Source organism: Vespa mandarinia, chromosome 8, assembly GCF_050613455.1.
Source record: "Vespa mandarinia isolate Hongniang chromosome 8, ASM5061345v1, whole genome shotgun sequence".
Taxonomy (NCBI): Eukaryota; Metazoa; Arthropoda; class Insecta; order Hymenoptera; family Vespidae; genus Vespa; species Vespa mandarinia.
In genome coordinates this window covers 7,091,270-7,105,000 of record NC_140817.1, presented here as the reverse complement: position 1 = coordinate 7,105,000, position 13,731 = coordinate 7,091,270, and the positions used below count along the sequence as shown (strand labels likewise).

General features: G+C 30.0%; 1 protein-coding gene across 1 annotated transcript in view; it reads left to right on the top strand.

Moving 5' to 3' along the window:
• The window catches only part of Tis11 (Tis11 zinc finger protein), a 41,964-nt gene extending 28,940 nt beyond the window's left edge, over positions 1-13,024 (top strand). The window contains exon 2 of the mRNA XM_035878774.2: positions 3,038-13,024. Coding sequence (XP_035734667.1) covers positions 3,038-4,402 — 1,365 coding nt within the window. The 3' untranslated portion in view covers positions 4,403-13,024. The remainder of the gene's footprint in view (positions 1-3,037) is intronic.
• The last annotated feature ends 707 nt before the right edge of the window (positions 13,025-13,731 follow it).

Here is a 13,731-nt window from a genome sequence, read left to right as displayed (position 1 = left end):
TTTCAAATGATTAACATATTTTTTAATCATTGATAAAGTGACGACGACAAAGACGACTATGACGACGACGTAAGCAAATCGCGATACTGATTCATAGCTTATCTAAACTTATTAAGAGCAAACATAAGTCAAAATGTTCGACAAATTTTTTTTTACCGTCGCTTTCTAATCTAATCTAAGCTTAAGAAAATATCTGACAAATGGTAATGGTCAAAAAAAAGAAAAGAAAAAAAAAAAAAGAAAAAAAAATGGTCGATAAAATATAGGGTTTGTCTGATATCTATAAGAGAAATCGTCACTTTTGTTCAGATTAATGTTTTTCGAATTTCAGGAATAATTATTCTAAGACTGGTTTGATTTTTACGAATTTCTCCGTTACTTCGTACCTTTTAGCAACAGGCTTTATTTTATCCTTGCTCAGTTTTAAGTATTTTAAACGATTCCGAATACTAATTGGTATTGTATCGGTATTTTTCTGTTGTACCTTTATACCGTAAAAACCAAAAATGTCCGGTATTAGGAAAAAAACCTATGCTTACCGATAATTATTTTTGATAGTTGTTTTATTACAGGTTTTTTTTTTTTTTTTTTTTTTTTTTTTTTTTTTTTTTTTTTTTTTTGAAAATTCATTAAATTATTCATGGAATCTTCTGAAATAAAAAATTTCTCATTTTCTTTTTATTAAAAAAAAAAAAAAAAAATGTTGATTTTTTTTCTAATTGATCATGTATCGTCATAGAACATTGGTTTACCATGAATCTTCCTCCTTGTCACTGTTACTATGGAGGATGATTCTTCACTTTTTACCACGAGGACATCAAAAGAGAATATTTAAAAATTTTTGATTAAAACGATAAAAAAATGTTCGAGAATTGTATTCTCTAATCGCAACAAAATAATTAGGAAGATGATTTTCATCTTTTAAATATGTGCTTTTAAGCCATTAAGATAATTTTATTATATCCTTAGATACCGATATATTAATATTTAGGATTAATAAATTGATGATTGTTAACTATATTTTTATTGGTTTTAAATTATTTGGAAAGAGAAATATGTCTTTGTCTTAATCGATCGAATCTGTGATTAATTATCGAAATAAATTTCGATATTTTTATCGATTTTCAATAATATATCGTTTTTGATATTTATCAATTTCATAAAATATCAGTTTTAAGGTTACTTAATAAAATATCGATATTTTATACACATATACAGATATTTAAAGATTTTTGCTTCTTACTGAAAAAGTATTATTAGCTGTTAAAATTTCATTTTCAGTTCTTTGAAAGCGTTATTTTATCGATTCTTTGTATTTCTTTTATCTTGAAGAAAGTTCAATACATATTTTTGAACAATTACGTATTCCTTTTAAAACCCTAAAACCCTTTTGCTGGTTCCCTTGGATTTTTCTAAATTTCTAAAAAAAAAAAAAGAAAGAAAAATGATTTCAAATATCAATTTCTTTTCAATTGAAATCTCTTCGAAATCGATAAATTTTTGTTATATTTATCCGACATAAAAAAAATGGTAACGTTGGCATAAATGACTCGTGATAGTGCACGAGTACACACTTTTCGTTTATATCGATTTCATAATAGAATTGCATATTACGTTAATCAGTTTCGTAAAGTCATCAATATGAGGTATCAATAAGAATGATAATAAAAATCTATATAAGAAGATTATATATTATATATCAAGTAAAATCAAATGGTAGTTAATATAGAACCAAGATATATCTATAATAGTTATAATATTATTTCGGTTTTTCATAATTGTTTGAAAAATTGGAATCAATGTTACAACTTCCTTTCTACAACTCCTAACAATTTTATGATTTCTAATTTTAATATAGAATATTTTTTATTCACATAACGGATTGACATTTTCAATCAATTATTGCAATACTGATAATTCTTATCCTATGGACGAAGAGTTTGAAGTTTATCTATTTGTTAATATGGCGGAGTTTGACTAACATCGTACGGAACAAATTGAATAAACCTAATTACCACAAGGTCTGACATTTCGACCTTATCATGTAAAATAATAGGTTTCTTATTAAACTTATACGAAGAAATTAATTAATTAGAACTACAGAGTAAATGAAGATATCGAAATATGCTGTATTCATATAAAATTCTTAATTCGAGCAAAATTTTTTTCGCATGACTATAATCACATTTAATATATTAGCGAGCGTTTCAATATTGGATGATTATAGTAACCTCTAATAAGAAATGTAATTGTAAAAGTACCTTATCTAAGGTATACGTTGGAATTCGATTTAAAACATTTTAAAACCTTTTTATCCTTTATGAATGAAGAAAGGAATAGAGGAAGGACATCTTTTTCTTTTGATAGCTTTTATAGTTAATGTTTATATTTGGTAGTTATATTGAACCATTCTAATCTCAACCCCATCTTACGTTATTTTAATCCTGATTAAGTCTGATCCGAACCATATCTGTTTATCTTAAAATGAAACGAGAATTAACGATCCCAAGTTCTACTCATCTCTTTTTTCGAATAGTAGGAATGTAATTAAGGAGAACAATCTTCAGGAAGTTACTAAGCACACGTTCTTCTACTATCAATGGATACGATTAAGCAGCACCGTTATTTAGAAAAGATTGATGCTTCCGATAGACAGTTAGACAGGAGAAGGACCTTGAACGAAGCAATTTTCTTTAAGATAGAGCTGCTGATGGTGCAGCGATTTCCGTCTTTTAAATACCATAGAATCAAAAAAATGTGATATTTTATTTTTAAATATGACGACTATCGGATCACATAAATTACGTAATTGATGTTGTAATCGTTGGTAAGGTTCAATAGATTTTTTTTCCTTTTTTTTTTAGTATTATTATTATATTTTCTTTCTTTTATTTTCCAAACAAATAACGTAATCGTTATGAACGGCCGTAATTGGACGCTGACTTGCATTTTGTTGAAAGAGAAGGAGAAATAGGAAGAGACACAGACATTAACCGATATTTTTCGATGTTTATTATTTTTTTTTTTTTTGTTACAGAACACGACCTCTGCGAAGAGCAAGGACACGGGTACAAACAATGCAACGTCGGTATCATCGGCAAACAACAACAATGGCGCGAACGGAGGTCACGCGCCTTTACGTCGAAGCTATACTTCATTAGTAACGACATTGATCGAGCAACATCGTAAACTTGACAGGAGTGCGAGCGAGCCAACGTCTCGTTACAAGACGGAACTTTGTCGACCGTTTGAGGAAAGCGGAGCCTGTAAATATGGGGACAAGTGTCAGTTCGCTCATGGATATAGCGAGCTACGAAACTTGGCTCGTCATCCGAAATATAAGACAGAATTGTGTCGTACCTTCCACACGATTGGTTTCTGCCCATACGGACCACGTTGCCACTTTATTCACAACTTCGAGGAGGCTCGTATACACAATCAGAAGGTGAGCGCACAGCTAGGCTCATCGCAGCCCAACATCATGGGTTTGAATCCGTTGTTGGGTGCCGCTGCGGCAGCCGCGGCAGCCGCAGCAGCGGCCGCGGCCGGTGGTAATACCGCCGGCGTCACGGGTGGTAATAGCAACGGGTGTAACACCAGTACCGCAGCAGTCGCGGCAGCAGCCGCAGCAGCAGCCGCAGCAGCCGGTGCTGCTACGAATGCACCTAATAACGCAACCGCCGCCGCAAATTCCGCCAATCTTAGCGTTGGTCTGTTGGAACAGATAGCTGCCGCAAGCTCTTCCCAAGTAGCTGCTGTAGCCGCAGCAGCAGCAGCTGCCAATTCACCGCCGAATCTAATGAGAACGAATTCTCTTAGTTTGGCCGCGAGCACGGCCAATGCTGCCTTTACTCCGCCGCCTTTGCTCCGAACAAATTCTCTTAGCCTTGCCTCAAGTCATCATCACCATCAACAACATCACCATCAACATCAGCATCATCAACATCAGCATCACCATCATCATCATCACCATCGTCAAACAGCGGGTGGTGCAAACGGTGCTGCTGGTGGGAGTTCTATCGTTGGAGCTACCAGGCCAAAACCACTCAACCTTAGTCCGACATTTTCCCTCGGTAGCACGGCAGACTCCGTTTCGCCGTCATCGAGTCTCAGCCAATCTCCCACAAATTCAATGGCAAGTTTCTTCAGCGACGACTCGACGCAGCAACCTAACGTAACCAACAATCTACCGACAACACCTTTCAGCTTCGGTCAGGATTTTGGGATTCTCGCAACACGACAAACACCAAGTCCACGTACGAACGTTTGCAGTCCACTCGGTTCTGATGAGATCACCACACCAAGAACACCCTCACCGTTATCGCCTAACGCTGAGTCAAGGTTGCCTGTATTCAACAGGATCAGCAGCACCTTAGGTGACTTCGACAACCTTAAGATCTAAACTCCCTTCTGCCGCTGTGTTTCTTTGCGCGATCGAAAGAAAGACAAGAACAACAATAACAATAATAACTACTACAACAACAATAACACGCGTGTTTCGCTTTAAAAACGTGTGCCGATCGAAAATTTGATCTTTTTTTTTTTGAGATATGAATATGAAAATGAAAATATTCGTTCTTTTTTTTATTTTTTTTTTTTTTTCTTCTCTTCCAATACAGACGGAGCGATCGCTTCTCTCTCCTCCGTCGTTATTTCGCTTCTTATTTAAAGCATTCTTCCTCTTCTTATTTTTCTTCTTCTTTTTAATTCTTTTTCTTTCTTTTAACGACGCACCTTCGTGCATTTTTCTATCGTTCTTGAACCATCGTCTTTTGTGTTTTTCTTAAACTTTTTGTCTTTTTTTTTTTAATCATTATCTTCTATTATTATTATTCTTAATATTAATATTATTATTAACTATTTTAAATAATATTCTTATTATATTATATTATTGATATACTACTATTATTATTATTATTATATTATATTATATTATTATATTATATTATTATATTATAACTATTCTTAATAACACATATATATATATATATATATATATATATATATATATATATATATATATATCGTCGGAACCACCGTCATTCATCGCGTTACGATCATTACGGTCGCGTTCTTCGGCATTTTCTCATTATCTGTAATTTGTTAGAAAATATCATTTTCATATCTTATTAGGTCGCGTTGCTTTTAGCGATCGACGACTTTAATAATGAACGACTTAGGAAAAATGACTTTTGACTTTTCTGTTGGTCGTAATTTTCTTTTTCATTTTTTTTTCTTTTTTTTTTTTTTATTTTTTCTTTTTTACTTAGGTTTAACGCTCGTTTAATCGATACCGCGAAACGACAGTATCATCCCGGAAGTTGCGACCGGATCGTGTGAATTTCTCGATAGACAATGTAAATGAAATATATATATATATGTATATGTATATGTACATATATATATAAATCGATCATTGGTTTGTCTCTGTATTTATGCAAAATGATACGAAGAGAAGAGATTCTTTTTTTTTTCTGTGAATTGCAAGGAGCAGAAGGGAGAGGAAATATTTTTCATATAAATCTTCGTTCTTCTTGACTTTGCTTTCTTTTATTTTCTTTATTTTTTTGAGAGTCGGGTTAAATTTTCGGTCGTTTCATTTTTTCTTTTTTTTTTTTTACGTAACGAAAAATAAAAGAAAAAGAAAAATACAGAAGAAAGAACACGTAACCTGTCATTCTTTTGCCGCAAGTTTTCAGTTAGAGGAACGAAAAGAAAACGATAAAAAGGAAAAATAAGAAAAAAAAATAAATAAATTAAAAAAAAAAATTAAAAAAAAAAAGAATGTATATAATCTCTCTCTTCTTGCGCTGCACGAATGATTCACATGGATCTTATTAAGTCGCGTTAAAATCCGGGGCAGGTGAAACGTTGCAATATTCCAAAACACTTTATTAAATAACGTTAGAAAAGATTTCTTTTCGTTTGTGTTTGTATTTATCCTTTTATTCTTCGTCTTCTTCTTCTTCTTTTTTTTTTTTTTTTTTTTTTAATAACGGTGGTCTCTTTTATATAAAGGAGAAAAAGTAAGGAAGGAAGAGTAGTGTTTAGAGAAAGGAAGAGAAAGAGAGAAAAAGAGAGAGAGAGAGAGAGAGAGAGGAGAGAGAGAGAGAGAGAGAAGTATGATAGTATGCGACAAATAATAATAGGCGCCCGATATACAAGATATAAGTGTCCTCTGTAAGTGCGAAAAATGTATACGTAGAGTAACATACACGTAAAAAGGAACGCACACACGATTAAGAAAAAAATGTGCCTTCGATCGATGATCGCGCGATACTTTTGGGGATAGTTTTTCTTTAATTTATTTTTTTTTGTTTTGTTTTTTTTCTCCTCCCCGTTAAAAATAGTGTCTTCCAGTGTTTAATAGAATGAATGAATTGTATGTATGTAGAGGCGAAAGAACAAAGAGATAGACAGAGTATAAGATCCCCGTGATATGTATGTATATATATATATATATATATATATCATAAACGTTTGATTATTTAAAAAAAGAAAAAAAAAGAATAAAGAAAATAATAAAAAGGAAAAAAAAAGGAAAGAATACACGCAACGACAAATGGCGACGATGACTGATGTTTTTCAATACGGAAGATTATAAAGAATAAAAATATAGAAGATTAATATAACGTGATATCTAATAAACACATGCGTGTTTGTGATTACGAAAGATTTACTGTGCCCTCTTCTGTCCTCTTTCTTTCGTTAACCAATGATAATAATATTAATTAAAAGAGTAAAAAAATACAAAAAAAAGCACGAAAGTAAAAAGAACTATTTAAATGTATATATATATATATATATATATACATATTGTTATTAAATACCAGAGGCAGAGGTACGGAGTAATGATAGGGACAGGGGCGGCGGCACTGCAAGGAGGAATAGAAAATATTCAAAAAAAAAAGAGACGGAGAAAAGCTTATTCGAGCGATCGAAACTCTAAATCGGTCGGATATACTTACACATAAACACGCACGTGTTCTGCTAATTTAACACTTTTTTACACGTGGGTGGTCCGTATTTATATCCTCGGATCGTAGTAATATATCGGAGGCTACGTTCCCTGTCTCTTACGCTCTGTTTGTCTCTTATCTCTCCCTCTCTCTCTCTTTCTCTCTTTCTCTCTTTCTCTCTTTCTCTTTTTCTCTCTCTCTCTCTCTTTCTCCCCCTTATTCTCACTCTCTCTTTCTCTATCTCTCCCTCTTTATCTTTCTTTCGTTTGTGAAAGCATGACTAACCTTTTTACAAAACAGTATGTGTCGTTCGCGTAACTCCAATAATATAAACATTGATTTCGAAAATATAACTGAACAATTTTTCAATCAATATTGAATCAATTAAGAGAGAGAAAGGTTGGGAGAGTAAGAGAGAGAAAGAGAGAGAGAGGGTGAAGAGACAGAGGATATATATATATATTTACAGAAAGAGAAAACGATCGATTTTGTAGTCTGTATATATATATATATATTTGTTCTTTCCCGTATAGAAAAAAACGAAAAGAAAAAATGTGATATGTAACTATTGCAATAGAAATATTTACTATTAATGAAGAACATATTCTATAATGAAGGAGAAAGAGAGTGTGAGTGAGAGAGTGAGGGGGGAGGAGAGTGAATTTAGCGTGACGGCTAGGGTGACGGCTAGACAACAGGGCAGGTACAGTTTTTCGTGCTTTTTATTTTCTTTCTTTTTTACTCTATTTATTTCCTTCCCCTTCCCCTCCTCCCCCCTTCGCGCACGAGAAAAAAAAATAGATAAATAAAAGTAAGCGAATAAATAGATAAATAAATAAATAATAAAAAATAATAAAAGAATGAATGAAAAAAGATAAAGATTAACGATCTCTGATCGATCGTTATTTTTTTATCTATCTTATCGTTCTTCCCGTTAAAGAAAACTTCCTCTGTTGGTCGTCCGTCACCTTGCTTCTCGTAGATTTAATACAAATGTAATAATGATAGAATGATTTAACGATGAAAAAGAACGTAAACGAAAGTGCCTAAATGACGTGGTTTTTGAAAATCGAATACATTCTGTGTATATATATATATACATATATATACACTCACGTACATATGTACCATCATACTCTTCTTATGCTTGAAGAAACCGAACATAAAAGCAGCCAATAACAAAAATAACAACAAAAACAATAATTATTACAAGAAATATTTTTCATTTAATTTATATGCGAAGGCAAATGTTATTGTAGATTTAGTTTGCTATTATTATTATTATTATTATTATTATTATTATTATTAATATTATTATTATTATTATTATTAATATTATTAATTATTATTATTTTATTATATTATTATTATATATTAATTATTATATATTATTATTATATTATATTATATTATTATATTATTTACTATTACTATTATTAATATTATTACTATCATTATTATCGTATTCGTAAACTAAAACATCGTAACGTATTTCTCGACGATAAACGAAAAATAACAAACATTATTTTTAGGTCTTTGTGAAAAAAAGTAGGTCGATTTATAACGATCTGGATTATTTTCTTTTTCTTCTTTTTTTTTTTTCTTTTTTTGTTTTTAATCCTTTCCCGAGACATCGGTGATCGGTTAAAAAAATAAAAGAAAGGAAGGAAGAAAGCTTTTGATTATTTGATTATTCCTTTGAAAAAGAAAAAAAAAAAAGAAAAAGATAAATCACCGGCATTGATATGATTATAAAAGTGACATGCGTCGATAGACTTTTGTTTTTTTTTTCTTTTTTAAAATTTACTTTTTTTATTTTGTTGCTTTTACGATGAGATAACAAAACCAAGACGAAAGGAAGATGACGAGGCAATCGATTGTCAATGGGTTCTTTTCGATATTCTTCCTTTTCACGGTTTTTTTTTCTTTTTTTCTTTTTTTTTTTCTCTTTTTTTTCATTTTTTTCGAATGCATGCAAAAGGGGAGTGAAAATAAAATTCTTATGTATCATTATCATCATCGTCATCATCATGTTCACGTACACGCACATGCACACACGTACACAAGCATATACATTAACATCATTTCTACACTTTCTACCATTAGTAATACATATATATATATATATATATATATATATATATATATATATTATTTTTATCGCATTATTATATTATTACTGTTATTTAGAAAATGCGAAGTGGTACATTTTATTGCCGTTCATATTCTGAAATATCACGGTAATAATATGTTACCCTTATCCGCCATCGTCGATAAGGGAACGATTATCACGATTTGTATCGTATCGTTCCTTATCAGAAAATAATAATTAATAATCCGAGTCAGAGACGAAGTTTTTTTTTGCATAGAGGACATGTGCGACCGGACGCATTTAAAAGGTCATACACGATCATACGACGTTATATATAAATACATATAGGGTAAACACACACACACACACACATCGTGCCAGGGTGACACGATATATACAATTTATATACGTATGTACATACACACGCATATATACTATATATTATATTATATACAAACGTGTGTATATATATACATACACATACTAACATATATACACATACACGTATACAATATATACACAGCAAACATATATATATTATGCGTATATATGTACACATATATATTCAAATTATTTCCCATTATTTAATGATTATTTAATTTTCTTTTTTTTACATAACTACTACTATTACTGCTACTACTACCACTACTACTACTATTACTACTATACCACTATTACTATAACTGTTACTATTGATTTGCTACTTCTACCACCGCTATTATTTACTTTTATTAATTTCATTCCTCACTTTTCTCATTTCACTTTAACGATCTTTTTTTGGCAGAACGTCAACGAGCGATGCGCCCAAACGCATACGAAAGTCACGAATAATAACGTTATCGTCAGAAAAACAGTGATCAAAAAAAAAAAAAAGAACAAACTGATAAAACAATATTTAATTCACTTTGCGCTCGCTCGAAATTTTGATCTCGTTTTCAATTCCTATCTACTCGTATTTTTCTTTTTCGTTTTCTTTATTTTTCTAATCCTTCCTCTTTCTAATCCTTCCTCTTTGCTATCATCATTATCATAATCATCATCATAATCATCGTTATTATTATCGTCATCATTATCCTCGCCGTCACGATTATCATAATCATAATCATAATCATAATCATTATGATTATCATTATCTCACAAACTTTTCTTTTCATTTAAGAATTTTTAATCAAAACTGCGGTCCAAGTTGCAACATGACACACAATAAACGACACTATATACACGACATAAGCAACTAACACATCTACGCACATAGAATACATATGCATATATACAATATTTTCCCCTTTTTTCCTTGTCTCGTTTTTTCTAGTGTTTTCAATTTAATCCCCCCCCAACGCCCTCCCTCTCTTCCACCCCACCTTGACACTCGCCCCTTACATATTCTTCCGTTATAGACTTGATCCCCCCCCCTAATCCTCTTCTTACACTCTTATACATATTAAATATAATATTAATAATAAATATAATATACTTTACGTGTACGTCTCTTTTTTAATTTAATATATTTATTTTTTGAATCAAGTATTTATATATTTATACAATATTTTATACTGCGTTCTCTCAAAACATAATAATGCGTTATATATATATATACATGTGTATATATATATATATATATATATATGAGTGTATGTATGTATGTATGTATGTGTGTGTATATATATATGTGTAACGCGTTAAGATGTAAAAAAAAGAAAGAAAGAAAGAAAGAAAGAAAAATGTTGCGCAGGTCGATCTCTTGGCTCTCGGCCGGAAAAGCCGGCGGTTTTTATTATAATAATAATAATTATTATTATTATTAATATTATTATATTATTATTATATTATTATTATTATATTATTATATTATTATTATTATTATTATTAATAATAATTATATTATTATGGTTATGCAGTTATGCTCAATTTTCGTTTTTGTTTTTTTCTTTCCCTTATTTCTCATTTCTCGCTCTTCTCGTCTTTTTTTTTTTTTTTTTTTTTTTTTAGATAAACTTCGATTGACGTGTTACGGTAAAGCTCTTTAAAATCTTCATTTCCATTTTCTGTTTTTTTTTTCCTTGAATATTTTTTTTCTTTTTCTTTATTATTCCTTTTTTTCTCCGCGAGTTCGTAATTTTTCAAATCGAAGTATCATCATTTATCCCTTGTTTTTTTTTTTCTCTTTCGTAAACGTCGATTTTCAAAAGATTTTCAAAAGATTTTTCAAGAGAACGCAGAGAGAGAAGAGAGTTAAGAAGAAAGAAAAAAGCGTACACGTTGTAATACGATTAACGATAAATAATTGCTACGTTTAACTTTGTGATATGTTTTGTCGTCTCTCGCGACGATGGAATTTCTTTCGTTGGCTTTTTATTATTCTTTTTTTCTATTTTTCCTTTTCTTTTTTTTTTTCCTTTTTTAATTCTTTTTTTTTTTTTCTTTTTCGCTTCTTTCCCTTTTTATATAATTTTTCAACAATGTCGAGATATAATATCTCAACCTTGCAAAAGTGTATAAAGGGAGATTAAATGGAAAAGAATGTACGACAAACGAACGAACGAATGACTTGCGTCTTCGGTGTGATACGTAATAAAGAGAAAATGAAAGGACAAGAAAAGAAAAAAAAAATATACATATATAAATATATATGCGCGCGAGAGCCAATTGATAGGCTGACAAAAATCGTTCGAGAAAGAAATTTTAAAAAGCCCGCACTTCTTATCGACGTTGCGAAAAATTTGGAATTTCTTTGCGGTGTCGTCCTTTTTAGTTTTTTTTTGCTTTTCACCTTTTCCTCTTAAAAAGTAAAGAAAAAAATTATTATGATTATGATTATGATTATCATTATTTTTTTCTTTTTGGTTCATCCTCACTCTATTTCAATTTACTCAGCTCTAAACGAATCAAGATGGGATTTTTGTTGCTATTATTATTATTATTATTATTATTATTATTATTATTATTATTATTATTATTATTATTATTATTATTATTATTATTATTATTATTAGATTTTTGTTCGGTAAATGAAAATATGACGAAGAAAATATGACGATATTTAGATCACCGTATAAAGATCGATCAAGATATTCCATCTAAATCGTATCGTGAGATGTTGCTCTGCGATTACTCGAACGATTTTGGTCTATTCTCTACGATGGGACCACAGAAGTGATAAAACAAAAAGTACATACATATACATAAATATGCGTAGAAAAATGGAAAATCAGGAAGTTAATGTTCTATTTGGGAAGGTCAAGCGCACGAGAATGATGTGATATAAAGAAGAACGATCAAATGAAATATATATAGTTATGTATTATGTTAATATATATATGTATTTAGTATATATATATATATTAATATATATGCGTATATATATATATATATATATATATATATACATATATATATATGAAATATATCATATAGAGATTGTGGCGAGAGCGAAATTTCTTTTCTGACTTTTTCTTCTTTTTTTTCTTTGACATATATTTACAAATATAACGAAAAATCCGGTGTTTCTTAATCGATGTAACAAATTTTGCGTTTATGTTGAAAGAAAGGAAGGAAGGAAGAAAGAAAGAAAACGAAAAACATATGTGTGAGATGTATGCGTATATGTGTGCGTGTGTGACGACAAATGAGAGATTTTCTTATTCGACGCCATTTTTTTTGCTTGCTTTGTTCCATTTTTTTTCTTATGTTTTTTTTTTTTTTTCTAAGTTCGTCTTCCAACGTTGCTACTGTTATCCCCCGCGTTATCCGCGCGTGCGCTGAGCCTTCCCGACGATCTTTTTTTTTTTGATTTGGTTTGTTAAGGAAAAAAAAAAAAGAAAGAAAGAAAGAAAGATAAACGACGCAAACTGAACGATTAATGATCGCACTCCGCAAAACAAGTCTCATGTGTACCACGAAAGAAAATGTGTAGTTTGATAAGTATTGCCAACAATACACAACCTATTTAATACATTTTATTATTACAAATTAACCGAACTGGTAACGCTGTTTTGTTTCTTTTCTTTTTTTTTTTATTTTTTTTTTGTTTTTTTGTTTATTGTTTTTCTTTTCTTCTTTTCTCGATTTTTTTTTTTTAAATATTAATTTATATTACCAAAAAGTAAAGAAACAAAAAATGCTCGGATAAAGAGCTATGGAAAGCATTCGTCCCTTCCAATCCTTTATCCTTTGTTTTATTATTATTATTAATATTATTATTATTATTATTATTATTATTATTATTATTATTATTATTATTATTATTATTAATATTAATATTATTATTATTATTATTATTATTATTATTATTATTATTATTATTATTATTATTATTATTATTATCGTCTCATATTTATCTTCTATTATGTAATATTATTAAATAATTGATCCAAATTATGTACTTCTTTTTTATAGTTAACAAAAGCAATGATCGATCGAAGAAGAATTAAGAAAAGGATATGTTTGACTAAGTTCAGGATAATTTATTGAGAATAAGAAATATAATAATCAATAATTTTGACATCTTTTTTTTATTTTGTATAGGTAAGTACAAACGTATAATTGACGACATAAGCCAAGATAGATCGTAGTAGTTTAACAAAATAGAAAAAAAAAGAAAATTAAAATAAAATACAAAAGAAAGTCAACACCGGCAGCAACAGATCCCATGAAAACGTTTCTACGTCCTCTTTAGAAAGG